The 21,292-nt window shown below is 47.2% G+C and overlaps 1 protein-coding gene across 1 annotated transcript in view; it reads right to left on the bottom strand.

Moving 5' to 3' along the window:
* Positions 1–21,292, bottom strand: part of USP53 (ubiquitin specific peptidase 53) — a 68,846-nt gene that overhangs the window by 17,241 nt on the left and 30,313 nt on the right. Inside the window, exons 8-9 of the mRNA XM_073603285.1 lie at positions 12,435–12,584; positions 5,791–5,959 (exon numbers count right to left, since the gene is read on the bottom strand). Coding sequence (XP_073459386.1) covers positions 5,791–5,959; positions 12,435–12,584 — 319 coding nt within the window. The remainder of the gene's footprint in view (positions 1–5,790; positions 5,960–12,434; positions 12,585–21,292) is intronic.

The following is a 21,292-nucleotide window of genomic DNA, read 5'->3' as shown; positions in this document are numbered from 1 at the left end:
ACTCCTGGTAAACTGAGCTCTCACTCTAAAAAGGGAGGAGCTTTACGTTTCAGACCATAGGCCTGAATGACCAATTGACGGACCCAATTGGCAATGGAAGCTTTGGAAGCCGCCTGCCCCTTCTTGGGTCCTTTTGGTAAAACAAAAAAAGGAGTCTGTTCCTCGGATCTCCGCAAATCTAAGCAAACCTTGACTGCCCGGACAACGTCCGAGGAATGCAATCGCCTCTCTTCCGCCGAATGAGGCTGAAAGAAAAAAAGAAGGCAAAATAATGTCCTGAGTTAAAAGAAAGGCTGACACCACGTTTGGCAAAAAGGATGGAACAGGTCGTTACACGACCCTGTCGTGCTGAAGGATCAAGTATGGTTCCCTGCATGAAAGGGCCGCCAACTCTGACTCCCTTCTAGCCGAGGTGAAGTGTAGCTTGCGTGACATCAAGTCTAAAAGGAATTTCCTTGAGTGTGTTACAGAAACAACCATTTGAACCTGACAGCAACAAATTCAAGTCCCAAGGACACAAAGGTGACCTAATGGGGGGAAGCAAACGAGTTGCCCCCTGCATAAAGGTTCGGACCAGCGAATGGGAGGCTAAAGCTCTTTGGAAGAATACTGACAGGGCCGAAATTTGACCTCCGATTGTACTAAAATACCAATCTGATTTCCACAGCTGTAGAAAAGAGAGAAGTCTCCTAATCATGTATTTCCGGGGATGCCATTTTCTGGATTCACACCAAGCGTTAAGTCTTCCAGAGCTCATGATAGATCTTCCTAGTGAGCACTTTTCTAGCATTTACTAGGGTAGACACCACTGGTTCCGAGATGCCACAATCCTTTAACACCCTGGCTTCAATAGCCATGCTGTCAAATTTCGAGACTGTAAATTGGGGTGGAATATAGGACTTTGAGACAGTAAATCAGGGCAACGTGGAAGTGTCCATGGCCCGTCTATTGTCAGCCTCACAATCCCTGGGATCAGGGCCTTCTAGGCCAGGCTGGTGCCACCAGAATGACTGGAACTCCCTCTCTCCGAATCCTGCGCAACAAATGTGGAAGGAGAGGGAATGGAGGGAAAAGCATAAACCAGGGATTAATGGCTCCATGGAACAACCAGAGCATCTGCTCCGACTGCCAGAGGATCTCTTGTTCGAGACACAAACTGCTGTAGCTTGTCGTTGAACTTGGATGCCAATAGGGCGACCTCTTGCCATCCCCAACGCTGGCAAATTTCCTGGAACACCCCTGGGTGTAGGGAGCATTCGCCCAGGCAGATCTGCTGGCAGCTGAGTCTGCCTTCCAGTTCTCTATTCTGGGGATATGGACTGCCGATAGAAAATCGGCACATGTCTCTCTGCCCAGGCTAGTATGTGGTTCACCTCATTCAAAGCTGAACTTCTGGTACCGCCTTGGTGGTTTATATAAGCCACTGCAGTGGCATTGTTGGACTGAACCCGGATAGGACTGTCCTGAAGGTCACCGTCCAGGATCGCAGGGCCGGACCTACTGCCCCTAATTACAGGACGTTGATGGGCAGGATCTGTTCTGTCCTTGACCATTTCCCCTGAGCTGTGAGCCCCTCTAGGATCACTCTCCAGCCTGAGACTGGCATCTTTAGTCAATACTCTCCAAGTTACCAAGAGGAAGGATTTTCCCTTTCGCAGGTTCTGATCCTGCAACCACCAGTTTAGGCTTAAGCCTGCCCAAGGAGATAAGAACATTGGATAATCCAGGGCTTTTCTTCTGTTCCAAGCCAACAAGATGTCTTGTTGTAAAGGCCTGGAATGGAACTGGGCATAGGGCACTGCCATGAAGGACAACCATGCTCCCTAAAAGACTCAGAACCAAAAGGAGGGTTGTCTGGTGCCTCTTCTTATCTGACGCACCTGATCCTTCAGGACACAGATCCTTATGGGTGGCAAAAATACCCTTGCTTGGACCGTATCTAGGAATAGACCTAAAAATACTTTAGACTTTGAGTTGGTCTCAAGGTTGACTTTTCAGTATTTATGATCCAGCCTAAGCTTTCCAAATACCGCACTGTGCATGTCATGCTCTGTTCTAGAGCCTGTAGTGATCTCTGAGCAGGAGGTCAGCCAGATTCCCAATCACTAGGATCCCTTGGGCCTTTAAAAGACCTAGTACTGGGGAGCTGTAGCAAGCCCGAAGGGTAGAGCCACAAACTGAAAATGACATTCTTCTACTGCAAATTGCAGGAACCTATGATGAGGCTGAAAGATAGGTACGTGTAAATACGCGTCTTTTATATCGATGGAGGCTAGAAAGTCTCCCATCTGGAGTGAGGCAACTACTGAGCGGACAGACTCCATCTGAAAGGACTGGATCAGTAGATACTGGTTCAGGGATCTTGGGTCCAAAATGGGCCTTGTGTCCCAGTATGGTTTTTGTACCATAAACAGGTTAGAGTAAAACCCTGCGCCCCTTTCGGGTACAGGAACCTCTACAATCACTCCTTGATGCACTAAATGATTTAGTGCCTGAAGCAGTAAGTCTCTTTTTGGAGGATCCGAGGGAACGCTGGTCTTAAAAACCTCTGAGGGGGACCCCCCCCACAACTCCAGCTTGCAGCTTGTAACCGCAGGATATAGTTGAGGTGACCCACTCCTGAACAATTGTTCTCCAAATGTCCGCAAAGTGCAGTGCAGCAGCCTTCCCCCCCACCCGATAGAGTGGGGGTGTCCACTCAAAAGGAGGGCTTGGCGTTGGGTTGGGAAGAGTTCTGGACCCAGGGCCTATGCTGGCCCTGCGGCTTGCCCCTGGCTCTGGCGCCCTGTTGGCAGCGGAACTGCCTTGGCGCTGAGACACTTGAGTCCCTGAGGTTTTAAACAAGGGACGCCTGGTGCTTTTCTTCACAGGAAGTAGAGAATCTTCCCTCCAGAAATCTTTTGGATATATTTGTCCAAATGATCACCAAATAAATGTTTCTATGAAAGGGGAAACCTGCCAATAACTTTTTACAAGGAAGCTCAGCTGACCAGTTCTTAAGCGACAAAAGTCTGCACATATGTATAGACAAGAGAGCCAAAACAAGAAACCTGCTGTATTGAATTCTTTAAGGCGTCAACAGCAAAACACAGTGCTCGAGGAATATCTGTCTTATTTTCAGCAAGATCATCCTCCTGGTTAGGCCTGTTAGGCTGTCTGACCTGATCCATTACGGACTGGCAGATACCAATTGCTGCAACAGCTGGCTGTATAGCTGAACTGTCCAAAGAAAAGGAAGCTTTTAATAAGGACTCCAATTTCTTGTCAACAGGATCTTTCAAGCCCTGTGCATTATCTACCGGACAAGTTAAGTTCTTGTTTAAAGGAAGAGACTGCTGCATCTATGGCTGGCATGCTCCACTTAAACTTTTCATCCCTGTGATATAAAAAGGGAAAACCTCTTTAGGAGGACCAAAAATCCTGTCAGGATGTTCCCAATCAGCATACACCACCTGTTCCAACAGGGGTGTAAGGGGAAAGCCTGTGTTGCCTGAAGAGGCCTCAGGGAACCCAAAGAGGACCAGGGGGGCTCAGTGCCCTCTATAAGATGCAACTTAAAGGCAGAATGAAACATCGCAGTAAGAGACTGGATCAAAAGCCTCTGCGACTGAGAGGCAGACATCAACTGGACATCTTCTTGTCCAGATTGCTCAGAAGCAGACTCATCTGCCAGGCCCTCCACAGAATCCTGAGCTTTTAGCTCTTCCCCATCCTCAACCAATTCCTGCTCCAAACTAGGAGGCTCTGGGGAGGGTGCTCTGTCATGCTTCTTGCCACCCTGCGGGATGGAGGCAATCGTGCCAGCAATCCTGTGCTCTAACCCGGCTAGGGCCGAGAACAGTTCATCCTTGGTGATAAAGGGTGCAGCAGCAGCGTTGACTGTAGACACAATACCAAAGAGGCGCAGTGGCTTGGATTGCCCGGAAGCCTCTGGTCCTTCAGGACATATGAATAGGTTCATCAGGAACTACTGACAACATAGGTGTGCTCATTCTTGTAGTGTTAGTCCCGCGCCTCGTTTTTGAAGACATTTACTAGCCACAAAAAGATTACCTGGGTGCAGTATTAAACACACCTCAGAAAGGAGACGCTTTAATAGGACTCACCAAGCCCCTATGCAACAATCCTGCTAAGCACCTTTAGCCTGCCAAGCAACACCTGGTGACTCACGTGACCCGGGTAAGGAGAAATGAACCGCTGCAAACGCCTGGTTCAGAGCCTGCTCTGTGTCCCACAGCTGCCTTCTGGAAGCACTGCATGCTTGGCATACACAGCTTAAATAAGCTGGCTGTGCGCCGGAACGTTCTGCGCACGCGTGCACACACACATGTGCAGTCCCGGCGAACGTCTGCGCGAATCTTCGTGCGCCCAGATAAAGGCTACGGACGCATGTGCGGCAAAGCCACGTGCGCCATGGCCGTCAAACTGAGCCCAGTGGTGCTCTTGCGAACGCACGTGCGCCATGGCGAACCAAGGCGAAATGGTGCACCCTCATACAGGTAAAATAAAACAGCCAAACACAAGCAAAAAAAAAGGTACACACTTTGCAAACACCCACAGCTAGCCCAAAATTCCCCCATATGGTCACCGCACACAGGTGTCCAGCCTCTAGCTAGCTTGACTGATTGTTACAATCACTAGGACACCCCACAATAATAAAATAAAGGGGTTTCACTTACCCGCCCAGGCGCAGGGTAGCTTAGAAACCAAGAGCCCAATCTTCACCCTTCACAGCGGGTTCCTGTCACTTGAGGACCTTCAAGGATTGGGTACCCTTTTCATGTTTAGGGTCCACTCCCTTGGATTGGTACAGCACAGGAATACCTTAGCGGTGTAGCGTCCAGGATTCCACTTCGCAGGGTCCAGCGCCCGGAGGCCGCATTACAGGCAAAACCTCGCAGGGTATTGAGTCTTCATTGCGAGGCTCGGGTACCATTTATCTAAGCATATAGAGCCTGTGTCAAATGGATCGATTGGTCAATCCCTTGATTCATTTAAGAACAGCTTGTGGGACTAGAGACCTGGAGCTCAGAGAGTTCAAACAACCATGCCATCCACCTTGCAGACACTGTTAAAAAAAAAAAACTGAAGTACTTTTTGTATGGGAGAAGTTATATAGGGGATCACTTCCTATCTAAAAGGTCTTTGGTCTACCAGTGTCCATTCACCTGGAGGTGAAGTATAACCCAGTAGGTAATGAATACTAGCCTAACTCTGTGTCCCATGATGTATGAAAAAATATATTTTTGTGAAGGACAAACAAGAATTTCTTTTCATTGTATTCGTTTCGTTTCCCATGTTCTCTAAATTTTAAGACACAAAGTAAATAAAAGTATGTTTATTGTGTACTGAGTGCTCACTGCATGCTCCTAATATACACCAACCAAGGTTTTACTGACAGCTCCTGGCCAAGAATTTTCATTGGGAGCCAGTGGGAAGGGCTACGCATCATGTGACTGCTGTGAAAGCCAATCACAGCAGTCTCGTGATACAGATGCTGCACAGACTTCCAGGCAGTAAAGCCCTACCTAAAGGGCTGCCGGGAGGTGGTTGTTAAGGGTCATTACTTTGAGCCTTGCTGAAGGCCATCTACAGATAGAGATATATCTATATCTATCTCTCTCTGATGCCTGAACCCCTCGCTACAGCAAATCAGTACAGAACAGAACCTTTCCTGCCTTTGTCACAGCTAGTCCTGGCAGTTAAACCCACAGGGGAATGTCTAGCAGGAAAGACTCTAGGACCTACAGAGTACATCCTTAACTGTCAAAGAACATGAAGTCAAAGTACCTGCGCTATCATTGTTGAAGACCCTCTTGTATTGAGACCAATGAAGGACTTGCCTCAGGGCATCATCTGTGGTCACTGCTGTGCCATCAGGATTGGCATAAAATAGAAGCAAAGGCTGGTAATGACACCGAATGCACTTGGTGACTACATCTTTCCATTTGGTACCAACCTGAAATAAAAAGGAGGGAACATTAACTTCAGGTATAATAAAAAAAAGTTAAGATACCTTCCAATTGCCCACATATAAAAGTAATGCCTCAATTTTGCTCTAAAGTCAATCCACAATGCACCACTCAGTAAAGCACTGTTCTTACAACGACCTGTAATGGTCAGCACAACTATTCCTACAAGCATCTACAGAAGGTTCTAACTGTTAGTGTGTATTAAACAATCATTCAATTAACTTGGTGCCTGTGGGTCATATACAGTCACTGTCACAGCCTCTGTGTCCTGATCGGTGCATTGGACTCACACTGTTGTGCACACTGGGATGTGCATGTGGTATTGTGCAGCTGGCTGCTTGCAACATCTGGGAACCCCATGTGAGTGACTATGGCCCATTACACAGATGTACGGAACAGTAGGCCCATGTGAATGAGGTCTAAAGTATACATTAGGGAAACAAGCAAAAAAAAAAAAAAAATATGCAGTACATTTCTACGATACATGCACATTTACCAATTTTATTTTCCTATCAAAACACCAGTAGAGAAAAACACCTGTTGATCTACCAGGAAAATAGAATTTTTGACTTACTGTAAAATACGTTCCTTGACATACACAGCGTTTCCTTATTCAGAACCATAGGGTTATAATCGCCGCCTACAGGAGTAGGACACTAGGCAGAGAAAAGTCTTTGCTATGCCCATGGGCAGTCCTAGGCAATATACACCCCCCTCTGCTACAGGCCTTCAGTATTGTCCCAAACAGTGTCGGAAGCATTTAAAAATCCATAGAGGAGTGGGTGCTGTGTCTGTCAATGAACTCAGAGAAACGGATTTTATGTTAAGTCAAAAATCCTATTTTCTTATTCGTTCACTAACAGACACAGCACTTTCTTATTCAGAACCATAGGGATGTCCCAAAGCAGTGCTAAACATGAGGGGGGGGGGGCAGCAAAAAAAAAAAAAAAAAAAAAAAAAAAAAAAAAAAAAAAAACACACCATACAGGCCAACCAGACAACCTGGAGCTCTGGTCGGCTTACCAGGACTGACGAGGTCAGTCCGGGGCCACTTGAATGACCGGAATTCCTTCAGCCTCGACCCTGTGTAACAGCCGAGGCAGAAGCTTGAGAGAAGGAAAGGTGTAGATCAGACGATACTGGCCCCACGGAGCCACCAGAGCATCTGAGACGTCCACCAGAGGGTCCCGAGACCTGGCCACAAACCTCTGCACCTTCCTGTTGACCCGGGATGATCAGATCTCTCTCTGGAAAGCCCCAACGCAGACATATCTGTTGAAAACTCCTGATGAAGGGACCACTCCCCTTGGTCCAACACTTGTCGACTGAGGTAATCCGCCTGCCAGTTGTCCACCCCCGGAATGTGGATGGCAGAGATGGCCGGGATGAAATGCTCTGCCCACCGGAGAATGCCAGCTACTTGGCATTACGACATTGTCCGACTGGATCCGTACCGGGAGTCCCTGAAGAAGATCCGTCCAATGATCCAGACAAAGTCTGGATCAAGATGTTGATAGGTAGCCTGGATTCCTCCAGCATCCAGTGACCCTGAGCAGAGCTCAGGCCCAGGACTCCTCCCCACCCGGAAAGACTGGCATCAGTGGGGACCACCATCCAGTACAGAGGGAGAAAGGCTTTCCCTTCCAAAGAGCCAGGGAATGAAGCCGCCAGATCAGGGACCCTTTGGTTCCTTGGCTCAGCCGAATCAGACTCTCCAGAGATCCTGGACATTTGTTCCATTTTGACAAGATCTCCTGTTGCAGGGGTCACGTATGGAACTCAGGAAACGGGACCGCCTTGAATGTAGACACCATCAGGCCTAGCACCCACATGCAAGTCTGCAGTGAGACCCACCTGCTGGACAGCAGTAAGCGGGTTGCTGCCTGTAACTTCTGGAGTTTGTCTTACGGAAGGAACACTCTGGCCAGAGCGGAATCCAGAGTCAGATCAAGATACATCAAATTTCTGAAATGGAATCAGTGCAGACGTTTGGTAATTTATCAGCCACCCAAAATCTGCTAGAGTCTGAATAGCGATCTCCACGTCGCCCCTCAGGGTCGCTAGGGACTCTGCTCGCAGCAGGTGGTCGTCCAGGTAGCCCAGAACAGCAATTCTTCACTGGCGCAGCAGTGCCAGAACCGGGTCCAACACCTTGGTGAGGAGCGGAGGCGAGACCAACGGGTAATGCCGTGAACCGACAATGCTCCTCTCCCACAGCAAATGGAGGAACGTGAAGGTAGGCATCCTTGATGTTGATGGAGACAAGAAAGTCCCCCTGATGAAGAGATGCCACCACTGAGTGAATGGACTCCATTCTGAACTTCCGCACCTGCACAAAGCGGTTCAGGGCCTTGGGAGGTCCAGAATCGGACATACCATACCCTCTTTTTGGGGATCGTAAACAGGTTTGAATAAAAACCCTGGAAACGTTCGACACCGGGACAATCACCCCTTGAAGCAACAGGCCTTGCACCGCACCCCGGAGGGCTAACAAAAAAAAAAAAAAAAAAAAAAAATGTGTGCCGAGAAGGAAGGACCACGCTTGCGACATTTTTGACTGTGGAAGAAAAAGTACTCTTCCTGACTGATATCATTCAGAGTGGCCTCAAACAAACTATCGCCTTGAAAAGGCAGATCAGCTAGGGCTTTTTTTTTTTTTTTTTTTTTTTTTTTTAAGAGGCCTGGTCCGCAGTCCAACACTTCAGTCACAAAAAACGCCGAAGCACTACCGCTGAAACAGACAGCTTAGAAAGCAAGGGAGCTGCATCCAACGAAGCATCGCAGACAAACTGCAGCCCCTGGACCAGCTGGCAGGAGGAAACTGATCACCCTCCAGGTCACGGCGCAACAGCTTCGCCCACTCTGTCAGCGTTTGAGACACCAGGGCAATAGCCAGGACCGGTCGAAGCGCCGGATTCGCAACAGTGAACAGAGACTCTGCCTTCCTGTCAGCCGGATCTTTAAAAGCTGGAGAGCCTTCAACCGGAATCATGATGGCTTTGTTCAATCGAGAGACCAGAGGATCCACCACAGGTGGAGTTGTCCACTTCTTGAGAAGAGTCTCCACAAAAGGATAAACGCACAGCGAATCACTTTGGGACCGCAAAGAGACGTTTTGGACGTTCCCATTCCTTATAGACTAACTTGTCAAAAAAGGGAGGGCTAAGAGAAAACTTTTGCCACGCGATACGGCTTGTGAGTGCCAAAAGGGACCGGCACCTCCAACCTCCATTTTTAAAGTTTCCCGCACAGATGCAATCAGTGCGTCCACCAGTGCCTTCTCGTGCGCAGCCACCGGGGCAGAGGAGCCTGCAACAGAGAGAGGAAGGGACCCCACCAGCGTAGTGCTTGCTGACTCAGGTGTAGACCCGCAAAAACGTGGCGTCCGAGGAAGGATAACACCGAAGTCAGCACCGGGTTAAAAAGGAGGAGCTTCCTTCTGCTAAAAACACCATCTGGGCTACACAGTAATGGCCGCCGCTGCCTGAACGCAAAAACCACCAAACCGTGGCCGCCAGCTATAAGTCAGCAGGCACTAGTGGGAAAAGACGCCGGCTACGGCAAAATGGCCGCGCTACACACGGGCGACACAGACCCCAGGAAAGCCCCTGAAATACAGAAAGAGGACCCGTGCACCAGACCCTGGGCGCGCCCAGTCGTCACACTCCCCCCCCGGTAAGCACTGCACCTAGCGGTGTGCACCCCCTGCCCACCAGTACTCAACCCCATCCCCCAGGATCCATCATGGCACCACACTACCCCCATATAGAGGCGGGAGGGGGAAAGGGGGGCTACCAGGGGACCTCCAGGGACCATCCACCCTAGGAAGAGAGGGTGCAAGGGCGGAGGGAAACCCGTAGGACCGACCGACCTGGGGAGGGGCCCGCGTCCACCGCAAACCCACCAAGGGGAGACATTTACTCACCATACCAGTACCAGGTAGGCACCGCTTCAGACAGAACCTCCTCGCCACTGAAGTGGGAGGGGGGGGGGCTGTCGGCGATGAGGAACGATGCGACTCAAGCCGAGACCCGGTCGTATGCGACCAAGCGAGGAGTTTAACTCGCAGGGCCAGCCCCCGTATGGTGGGGCTATGTCGCAGCCGACCTAGTGCGTAGCTGCGGTCTTCACGCGTTTGCTGGCCAGACTGGGGAGACCACTGGATCAAGTGTTCAGCCCGTTGCCTAGTCTGGCAGTTGATTGCAGATCTCACCGGAAAAAAAAAAAAATTGCCAGGACTAGCGATCCCAGCAGGGAACTAGGTCCTTACTCCTGACGGCCTGTAGCAGAGAGGGGGGTGTATATCACCTAGGACTGCCCATGGGCGTAGCCAAGTCTTTTTGCATAGTGTCCTACTCCTGTAAGGGGCGATATAACCCTATGGTTCTGAATAAGGAAGTGCTGTGTCTGTCAATAAACGAATGAGAAACTAGTGTGTTTCATCCATACTCATTTGTCTAGTTTACACTTAAGGTTGGGGGTTAAAGTAAGCAGATGAGCCATGTTGTATTTAGTCCCCTTCCTCCAATCTGCAAAGGATAATATCTCTCATCTTCTGCCCCCCCCCCCCCCCCAAAACCCTCACTGAGATTTAGTTATTCTGGGGGCATGCCAATTATGTCAATATGAGTTTAGTTCCCAAGCAGATGCTCCTGCAAAACTTTTAAAAACATTGGATACTGGGACATGGTCAAGAGAAGTGGTCATCAACCCTGTCCTCAGGGCCCACTAACAGGCCAGGTTTGCAAGATAACTGAAATACATCACAGGTAACATAATTTGCTGCTCAGTGATTGTAGTATTCTAGTCTGCATCTCCCCAAGGTAATACATAAAACCTGGGCTGTTAGTGGGCCCTGAGGACAGGGTTGATGACCACTGGTCTAGAGGAATGTTGGGGGTAAATCTGGGTCATGCGTTTTACAAATCCTTTAACCCTCTAGCTGTCACCAATGCAAGGGATACGCCACCATCAGAGGGGTATTTAAACACGTTGAAAATGTGCTTGACTAGTTGCAATGGAGTACAGAGGTGACATTAGAAGCCTAATACACCCCTGAGAACCCATCATCAGTAATAAAAGGGCGTATCCATCCCCTATGTGAAAGCAATAAAAGTTTAAAAAAAAAAAAAAAAAGTAAAGTAAAGCCCCTGTACACAAATGCGAGCATCAGATGCTTTTACATATAATATACACATATTGGGTATAGCCAAGCACGCAAGAATGAGAGCAATGATTTTAAGGCCATCATTCACAGTTACCTCTAGACTTATGACCTGTGAGTGCTTTTAAAAGTATCGCCTGTGGACAATCTAGGGTACCAAAGTTTGTCACTGTTCCACAACATACATAGCTTAATTTTCTATACTCCTCCCAAACATTTGGTTAAAATATTGTGTTTAAAATAAAAAAAAAAAAGTTTTCACGCTCACCTATAAACAATGAAAAACCGTCAAAGAGGCCCCCTTTGAAGAAGTCAACCCTTGACGAAACGCATCGGCTTACTGACAGGCAACTAACTAGAGTAGAGGAGTGTAGTGTTCCCTTCGCAGCACGGCTAGTTTCGGCATCTGAGCTGCCATCTGGACACTGACAAGCAGTGAGCTGCAGGAATCAATCTTGCTTTGTGTATTGCTATTCATGCCTTTATTAAACAAATGTGAGTGCAGTTTTAAAAGTGATATTAAAGAGTGTTAGACTCTTTACAGAGAGCACTATTGATTTCTTTTGTATCCCTTATGAACACATCCAAACGTTGGAGTTCCCATTGTGCATTTTTTATCAGTAAAGTGCCAGCCACCTGAAGCCGACTCTTAAAAAAGGGGAAAAGGTGTATTTAGAACTTTTATTTAAAAATCCAAACTAGAAGGTGAGAGAGGCAATCATCTTTCATTCCGGTAGTGGGCTTTTGTCTTATCTTCACTATGGGATTCACAGAGGATGCCCTTGATAAAAGACATCAATCACTATGTTATAATATGGACTTGCACGTGATGTACTATTTATTGATAACAACCAGATTTGGTCACACTTAAGGAATTCACCACAATTTTTTTTTTTTTTTTAATGTATTAGTGTGCATTATACAATATTTTGAATTGTCATTTGGCACATACTGAGTAGCGTGACACTGTTGTATTAATATATTGTGTCTGTGTGCACTATAATTAACTTGAGTTTTTTTTTTTTTTTACTGAAAATATGTTTGTTTGATAAACCACTGTAGTAATATCTTGTGAAAAAAATATTGCATTACCACCATTTTATTCTCCTGGGTATTTGCTTTCAGAAAATGTGGCCTAGATATTTGCCACAACTTTACTAGAGCTAGCTAGTGAAGGTATGGCATATAACCATCTATAGTAATACAAATATAAAAAGACATTATTGGTATTTCAACACCAACATTTCAGCATACATTTTAGCTGTATTTCCTTTCATTTCAACAAAAGACAAACTTACCTCTTTTACTGAAGCATCATCAAACAAAACCCATCTGGCACTTTTTGTGTGATAGGCGAAGGCACAATAGTGTCGGCTCGTGTAGCAGATCATGCCCACAAGGTAAAGCCTACTTTCTTTTGCTTGTTCATCTGTCACTCTAAAAAATAACTAAATAAAAGAAGAAGAAACATTATAACTTGCCATGTACTCCACTTAATTTTGTGTTGTTTTGTTACTAAAGGCTTGATGTACCCAATTTTGAGGCTAAACCCCAGCTACTTGTCTTGCCCATGTCCACACAGCACCAATGCAGTTTTAAAAGCGAGGAATGAGGAAAAAAAATTTCATCATTCACAAAGTGCAGGAGCTGCAGAGCAATTCATTCTCAAATTTCCCAGCAGAAGCATTGAGGTCTCTCAGAAGCTTAGCTTTCGCCTCCCAGAGTACCTGCTTCTGTATTGACAAATAGAAATTAGAAGGCTGGATGACTGTTGAGTCTCTGCTGGGAGATGAGAGCAGAGCTAATGAGAGAATGGAAGTCAGTGCTCTTTAGTGAGCTTTGAGATTTAAAATAAGGCCAACATATATACCAAATTTTACATGTTGCCCCCACGTACGGTCACATGACTGCAAAGCTCTGGTCTCACTCCTCTTTGTGCAACTGTGAGGAACTCACTTCTTCACCAACTGAATGTCTGCAAGTGACAACATGGCTCTGAAAATTCTGCCCTGTTGTCAATCTTTCACATTACAGAGGAGCCAAAACTTTGCAGTCAAGTGACCATATAGGAGAAAAAAAAAAAAAAATTAAAGTTACGTACCGGTAACGTCTTTTCCTGTAGTCTTTCAGGACAGCCACAATAGAGAGAGATAGTCTCCTCCCCTTCCTCTGGAAACACTGCGCCAGCCCATAAATTCTCTCCTCCCCTGCCGGACCTCAGTTCTTTCAAGAGTACCTCCGGCCAGCCGGGGAGACACAAGAACACATTAATAACATACCAATCAATATCATTACCATATTGCGTTCTGGTCTTTAATAAGACCCCCCCAAGCTTAGGGTGGGTAACTAGGGCTGTCCTGAAAGACTACAGGAAAAGACGTTACCGGTACGTAACTTTAAATTTTCCCTTTTCGTCATTTCAGGACAGCCCCAATAGAGAGGATAATCGAGCACTTACCAATTAGGGTGGGACTACAGCTTGCAGAACTTTTCGCCCAAAAGCCTGCTCACCTGCCGCCACCAAGTCCACTCTGTAATGTCTAACGAAAGTGGAGTAGCTGGACCAGGTTGCTGCCTTGCATATTTGCTCTGGCGTTGCTCCAGCCTTCTCTGCCTGGGAAGTTGCCACTGCTCTGGTGGAGTGTGCCTTTATGCCTCTAGGGATCTCCTTCCCTGCTAAAGAATATGCCTGCCCAATAGCTAATCTAAGCCACCTGGCAATCGTGTGTCGGGACGCTCTGAGACCCTTTCTGGCCCCAGAAAACAAAATAAATAGAGAATCAGACTTCCTTATTGTTTTAGTCATCTCTAGGTATTGTAGGATACACCTCCTTACATCTAAAAAATGAAATTTTAGTTCCCTTTCACCTGAAGGATTGGGACAAAACGAGGGTAGGACTATTTCCTGGCTTCTGTGAAAGCCTGACGCCACTTTATGCAAAAAAGCTGGATCAGTCTTAAGGACTATCCTGTCTGGCAAAATAACACAAAAAGGAGGTCTAATTGATAACGCCTCAATTTCGCTGACCCTCCTGGCAGTTGTCACTGCTACTAAAAATACTGTTTTTAGGGTAAGCTCCCTTAACAGGCACTTGTCCAATGGCTCAAAGGGATTTCCCGTAAGGCTCTGTAAAACCAGAGATAGGTCCCACCCGGGAAAGGGAGGACCCCTGGTAGGTCTCTGTCTTGACAGTGCCTTAAAGAATCTGACCACCCATGGATTGGTAGCCAGAGACTTCTCCAGATAAGCACTGAGTGCTGAAACCTGACTTTTAAGGGTACCTACAGATAAACCCTTGTCCGCTCCACACTGCAGAAACTCCAACACAGTTACGGGACTCTGCACCGAGAAGGAGTTTTCTATGCACCATTTGTAGAAAAGGAGCCAGACCTTTTTGTAAATCCTACGTGTCTCCTTTTTCCTACTGTTGAGGAGGGTAGAGATTAAGCTCTCCGAAAACCCCTTGGATCTTAATATACCCTCCTCAGTAGCCAGGCCGCTAATTTCCACTGCTGCACCTGTGGGCAGAGGACTGGACCCTGCGACAGAAGATCCTTTCGAGGTGGAAGGAAAAGGGGCGGCTCTGCTGCTAACTGACTGAGGATTGAAAACCATGCCCTTTTCGGCCAATGTGGAGCTACTAGAATGAGAGAGGTGCTCTCTAGTTGAAACTTCCTCAGAACCGCCGGTAACAGCACCGGAGGAGGGAAGGCATAGCATGTCCTGAAATGCCAATTCTGAGACAATGCGTCCACCCCCAGTGCTCCTTCCCCTGCATTTAGGGAGAAAAACCAGGGGGTTTTCGCGTTGTCTTTTGAAGCGAAAAGATCCACTTCCGGGGGTCCCCATTTCTTGGATATGAGATTGAAGACCTACTGGTTGAGGGCCCAATCTCCTTCCTTTAGACTCCTCCGGCTGAGGAAATCTGTGATTATATTCCTCTCCCCTCTCAAAAAAAAACCGCTGAGAGTGAGAGGGTGTTGGACTCGGCCCAGCTTAGAATATCTCTTGCTAGGGCCAACAGACTTCCGCTCCTGGTGCCTCCCTGCTTGTTTATATAGGCCACGGTGGATGAGTTGTCCGACCGTACCTGTACATGGTGGCCCTGGAGTTCCTTTTTGAAAAATCTGAGGGCTAGGCCTACTGCCCTCAGCTCTTTCCAGTTGGAAGACCTTTGCAGTTCGTCGCCCTTCCATGTGCCCTGCACTAGAAGGGATCCCAAATGTGCCCCCCAGCCTTTGCCACTTGCGTCCGTGGTTACGATCTGCGGGACTGGGATAAGCCACAGACGTCCCTGTGACAAGTTCACTTCCTTCCTCCACCACCAAAGAGATCTTTTTATTTGATGGGGAACCTGTACTAAGGTGTCTAGATCCCTCTGACTGTGGTCCCATACTCTTAGTACATATGACTGCAGGGGACGAAAATGTAATCCTGCCCACTGCACCGCTGGAAGAGTAGACGTTAGAAGGCCTAACGTTGACATTATGGACCTTTTTGACACCAGATGGTTGCACTGGAGGGAGAAAACTGCTCTGTCCAGCTTTAAAATCTTTTCCCTTGGAAGGAAAACTCTCAAAAGCGTAGTGTCCAGCAGGTATCCCAGGTACACAATGCGCTGTGAGGGAATGAGACTGGACTTTTCTAAGTTCAGCAGCCACCCCAACCCTGTTAGTACCCGCTTTGTAAGATCGAGGTCCTTGATCAACTGTTCTGGGGATACTGCAAATAGGAGCAGGTCGTCCAGATAGGCTATGACTGACACCCCCTGGAGTCGCAGGAAGGCCAACGCCTCTGCCAGTACCTTTGTGAATATGCGGGGCGAGGAGGATAGCCCGAAAGGCAGTGCTTGAAACTGTAGATGCAGTATTGTACCTTTCAGGTCTATTGCTAACCGGAGAAACTTTTGGGAGGTTTCTGCGATAGGGACGTGTAAATATGCGTCCCTGAGGTCCAGAGACACCATGTAACCGTTGTGCGGCAGCAGGGCCCTGACCGTAAAAATTGACTCCATGCGGAATCTTTTGTAGCAAATTGACCTGTTTAAGGGTTTTAAATTCAGAATCAACCTGAATCCCTCTCCTTCCTGCCCCTTTGGTACTCTGTGAACTACGTTCTGAATCTCCAGTTCCTTCAGGGCGTCTACCAAAGCTTCGGCCCTTGCTGTGCAGGTGGAAAGCTGCGTAACAAGGAACCTTTGCGGGGGGGGCTTTGAGAATTCCAAGAGATACCCCCTTCTTATGACCCCCAGGATAAATCGATCTCCCACTGTGGAAGGAAGGCCCCCAATCTTCCTCCCACCGTGCCTAGAGAGTCATTGATCTTTGCGGGCTCTCAGGAGGGCGAAAAATCGCCCCTCCTCTGCCCTTGCCTCTTTGGCCCCAAGTTTTCTTCCCTCGTTTGGGAGAATCCTTGCCTTTTTTCGGACGAAACCCCTTCCTTGCCTGAGCTGGGGCTTTCCGTTTAAGCGGAAAGGACTTCTTTTTGTCCGCTGTACGGTCTAAGACCGTCTCTAACCCAGGACCAAAGAGTAGATCACCTGTCAGGGGTATCCCGCACAATTTGACTTTAGAGGCGGTGTCCCCCGGCCAAGTTTTCAGCCAGAGCGCTCTTCTGGCCGAATTTGCCAGCGCCGCTGATCTGGCCGACATACGGACTGACTCTGCCGAGGCGTCTGCAATGTATGCGATTCCTCGCAGAATCGTGGGGAACGAGGCTAGGATAGTTTCCTTGGCTGTGCCAGCTTCAATATGCTCCTGAATCTGGAAAAGCCAATGTTCTAAATTGCGGGCTACCACAGTAACAGCCATTTCTGGCTTTAAATTAACCACAGTTGAATCCCACGTCTTTTTTAGAAGTGAGTCTATCCTCTTGTCCATGACATCCGACAAGGCCCCCATATCCTCGAATGCCAGGTCTGTGTGTCTAGAGACCTGAGAGAAGGCGGCGTCCAATTTGGGATTTTTATTCCAAATGGACCCTGGATCCTCTGAAAATGGGAACCTTCTTTTAAGGGAGCTAGAAAAAAAGGGTTTCCTCTCAGGATCCTGCCACTCCTTTTTAATCGTTTCCACCAGAACTTCATGTACTGGAAAAACTTTTCTTTTTTGATCTCCCAAGCCCTTATACATAAGGTCATGGAGGGATAGGGGTTTCTTATCCTCGTGTATACCGAGGGTTGTATATATTGCCCCTAAGAGGTCTTCCACCTCATCCAGGGACAATTTATACCTGGAGATTTTCCTGGACTCCCCGTCCTGGTCTTCCCCTTCTGACTCCTCATGGGAGTCAGACGTGTCACTGTCCGGTTGCCTCAGCCCCACCCCGGAGGGGCCTGACGTTTCCTCTGCCATAACTAAATTAGAAGATCTGGCAGGTGCAGAGCCCTGAGCATGAGGCGGGGTTGTATCCTGCTGAATGGGTTTAGAGGGAAGCTGAAACGTCTCAAAAAACGTTTTAAAGGATGAAAAGGTGGATGACAGCTCCTTCACAGAAGCTGCCAAACCAGACTGCTGTTCAGATTCCCTTTCCTTAACCAGGGAGTCTATGCATTCTTTACACAAAACCTTAGTCCATGCTTCCCCTAAACTGTCTCTGCAAGAGGCACACTTCCTTTTAGAGACATGAGTGGACTTTGTTTTTTCTGTAGATTTCTGAAATTACATACAAAAACCACATATTACATTCAGCATGTTTAAGTGGAAACAACCCTGGGAGTGTACCAGAACCACCTTAAGGGAACTGCGCACACCCCCCCCACCCCCTGACCACCCAGGGGGTCTGCCCCCCCTCTAAGTAAGGAACCATACATGAGGAGGAGCAATCCTTAGATAGAGAGGACCCTTCCCCAGGGAACTCTTACCTTTGGAAGGCTGGAGATAGCGTCCGTATGAGTTGCAGCATCTGCCTCAGACATGACTGCAGGTGGTTGCCTGTGTAGAGTCTCACACTGTCTCCACGTGTAGCGACTCACTCCAGCCTGAGCCCGGCCCCCTATCAGCACCGCGACCCGGAACAGGAAGTCGCGGGTCAAAGGGAAAGCGTCCGCCCCACCGGAAATGACGTCACCCGTCGTCCGGCCCGCTGGTTCCAAATTTTGCGGCCTGTACAGAGTACAGGGAGAGCGGACAGTCTCCATGCTGCGGCCCTGTGGACGCGATAGGGGTCCCCCACGACCTGATGCCACGCTCAGCAAGGAAGGGGTGGCTTCAGCTGCGGTAAGCACCGCCACTCTTTATCCTGGAAGCCCCTGCTTCCCTAGGGATGTTTCTTTAAAAGAAAGGCCACAGTCTCCCTGACTGCACCCGGCCTGGTTCCTCTGCACAGTGTCTCCCCACCAGAGGAAACACTAATAACTGAGGTCCGGCAGGGGAGGAGAGAATTTATGGACTGGCGCAGTGTTTCCAGAGGAAGGGGAGGAGACTATCCCTCTCTATTGTGGCTGTCCTGAAATGACAAAAAGGGAAAAAAAGAATTGGCTATTACCAGGCAGTGGGGCAGAGGAAAGATAAGGGGTCTAGTAGACAACAGATCTCTTAATAAAGAATGCCTGTCACTTCCCAAACTATCACTATAGTTGTTCATCCCTTGTGAAAGAAATAAAGTTAAACTGTAATAAAATGCATTAAAAAAAAAAACAAAACAAAGAAGTGTCTGTCCCACGCTCACATGCAAGTAGGTCCCGCACGCATATGTAAACGGTGATTGCACCACACATGTGGGCTATTGTCACAAATGCCAGCGTGAGAGAAATAATTCTAGCACCAGAGCTCATGTTTAACGCTAAGCTGGTAACCTGTTAAAAGGCTTTTAAAAAGGGATCACTGTTTGTTAAAAAGTTAAAATTTAGAAATTGGCCATAGCATATCCCTTAGTTACACCAAGGGTTTTTTGTACAATGAAACTCAAAGCTTCAAAAACATTCAACAACCTAAATCTCATGCTTTTAAATTGTGCCTGTTCACTTAAGAGTGTTTGGGTGCCTATAAACTAAATGCCTGAAGTTCTAAGACATACAGGAGCTACTTCTGAAGCAGAATGGGTAGTCTTGATCCCAATAGATTTCAATGGGTGCACATGGTTTGTAAGGCCAATTCTCAAGCCTTACAAACCATCTAAACCATCACCTCCTAGAAGCCAGTTTTCCATTTGCTAAATGCTCAAGCCTGAATCCACCTGAAAAAACATGCAAAGATACACAGAAAAAGATGATTCAAAATAGTCTGTAAAACACACATGCTCTGGTGTGAATGCAGTCTTATACGTTAAAGATATAAAGACATAATTGTCAATTTTGCCCATAACCAATTTATCAGTTCCTGATAGAGAAGGAAAGGGGGCCAACTTTTGTAATTTTTTTTCTCTTCATTTCCTGTTTCAAAAGGCAAAACAGGGAACAAAAATCTTCTCTTAGGGCTTGTCCTGGTGGCGGTAAAGCTGTGGTTCCTCTAAAGAAAGACATGCAGCTGATCAGGGCTGTACACATGATGAAGCTGCAATGGTTTGCTTCACAGCAAAATAATAAACAGGTCGCATTTGGCAGGCAGTAAGGCTACCAAATGCGACCAATTTCAGTGTATGGAGCTGCACCGCAAACCAACCTACAACCGAGTGTATTGCTTGTGGTTGCAGCATGGTGATGCTGGGTTAAAAAAGGCAGTAAAGAGGCAACATTACACCTCCCCACTGCTCTCTAAACGGGCTATATGATTGGAGCCTCAATCTAGGGGTGCAGGCCTGTCAAAGAAAGCTTTAAAAAAAAAAAGCTTTGGAGTTAGACCCCATTCACACTGGGGCGGTTTTCAGGCGCTTTAGCGCTAAAAATAGCCCCTGCTAAACACCTGAAAACTGCCTCCCATTCATTCCAATGTGCCTTTTCACACTTGCGGAATGAGAATAAAGTCCTGCAAGCAGCATCTTTGGTGAGTTTTTAACCCCATTTTTGGGGTTAAAAGCGCCCAAGTGGCCGAAAAGCGCTGCTTAACAGCAGTAAAGCTCCACTAAAACGAGTGGCTTGTTACCGAGAATGCAAGGGCTGCCCCAGTGGTGTCTAAGTGGCAGTGCTTTTCCCTTCTTGTCCCTGTTTGTCAGTGTGCTTCCTGCACCCGTTTGTTGGCGTTTGCCATTTCCAAGATGGATTCAGCAGTGCAAGTAAACTGCATGGACGGCAGGAAGTGATGCGGCCACTGTGGGCAGTTTGTCCTGGCTTGCCCTTTTCTAAAATGGTGCTGGGAGCCAGGGTTGTGATCTGAGCATGCTGGGCACTGATATCACAATTCTAAATGCATTTAAGGCATATTTGTGAAACACATGGGGGTTTATTTTTGCGAGTGCAAAATTAGTCACAATTCTGCATAAATCAGCTTCCAAGTTTTATTGCCAAAGCTTAACTGAATAAGCTCAGGTTGGAAGCCGATTGGTTTCTATGCAGAAATGTGACTAATTTTGCACTCTCTACCTTTAGTAAATAAACCCCATGGTGTTCTCTTCTCATGTATGCTTTTGTGATCATCGTGTGCAGGAATTAATTTCTCTTTTTATGTCATTCACCTGGGCTGTTCCTATTACCTCCTCACTTGCTTTCAAACGTGGTCCACTGCAAATCATTTATTAAATGGGTGGCAAGGGCTGCCGCACATATGAATAAGCCCTTACACTGTAACAGGGGAACAGGTGTGCACATTGTAAGACTTACTCACCTTATTAGTCCAGTGTTTTGGTCTAGTGAAGAAGATAATAGGAAAAAAAAAGAAAAAAAACCTGTAGCTAAACAGATTTTCTGCATCTCAAATTAGTGCATCCCCATGCTTTTTTCCTGCTATTGACACTTTTGATCACCAGTACTCTCCAGTAAGAACCGAGCAGACTTTAGTGAGCTTGCAATTACCTAAACTCTGGTTAAGCAGGAAAAGCTGCACTTTACGCATACCCTCACTGGTTATCATGTGCTTGCATGTAAACAAACAGCTCTTGTGATTTTTTTTTGCAATGCTTAAAACATAAAATACATAGAGCACATATAAAAAGGTTGATTTTTCCCCTGCCTCAAAAAAAAAAAAAAAAAAAAAAAAAAAAAATTATAAAACTTCTTTTGTTCTTTGAAGAAAGAAGAAAGGAGGAGGAAGTAGAAGAAGAGAAAAAAATAAATAAATAAAT

This window comes from Aquarana catesbeiana, linkage group LG01, assembly GCF_042186555.1.
Source record: "Aquarana catesbeiana isolate 2022-GZ linkage group LG01, ASM4218655v1, whole genome shotgun sequence".
Classification (NCBI taxonomy): domain Eukaryota; kingdom Metazoa; phylum Chordata; class Amphibia; order Anura; family Ranidae; genus Aquarana; species Aquarana catesbeiana.
This window is presented reverse-complemented; position numbering and strand designations above follow the sequence as displayed.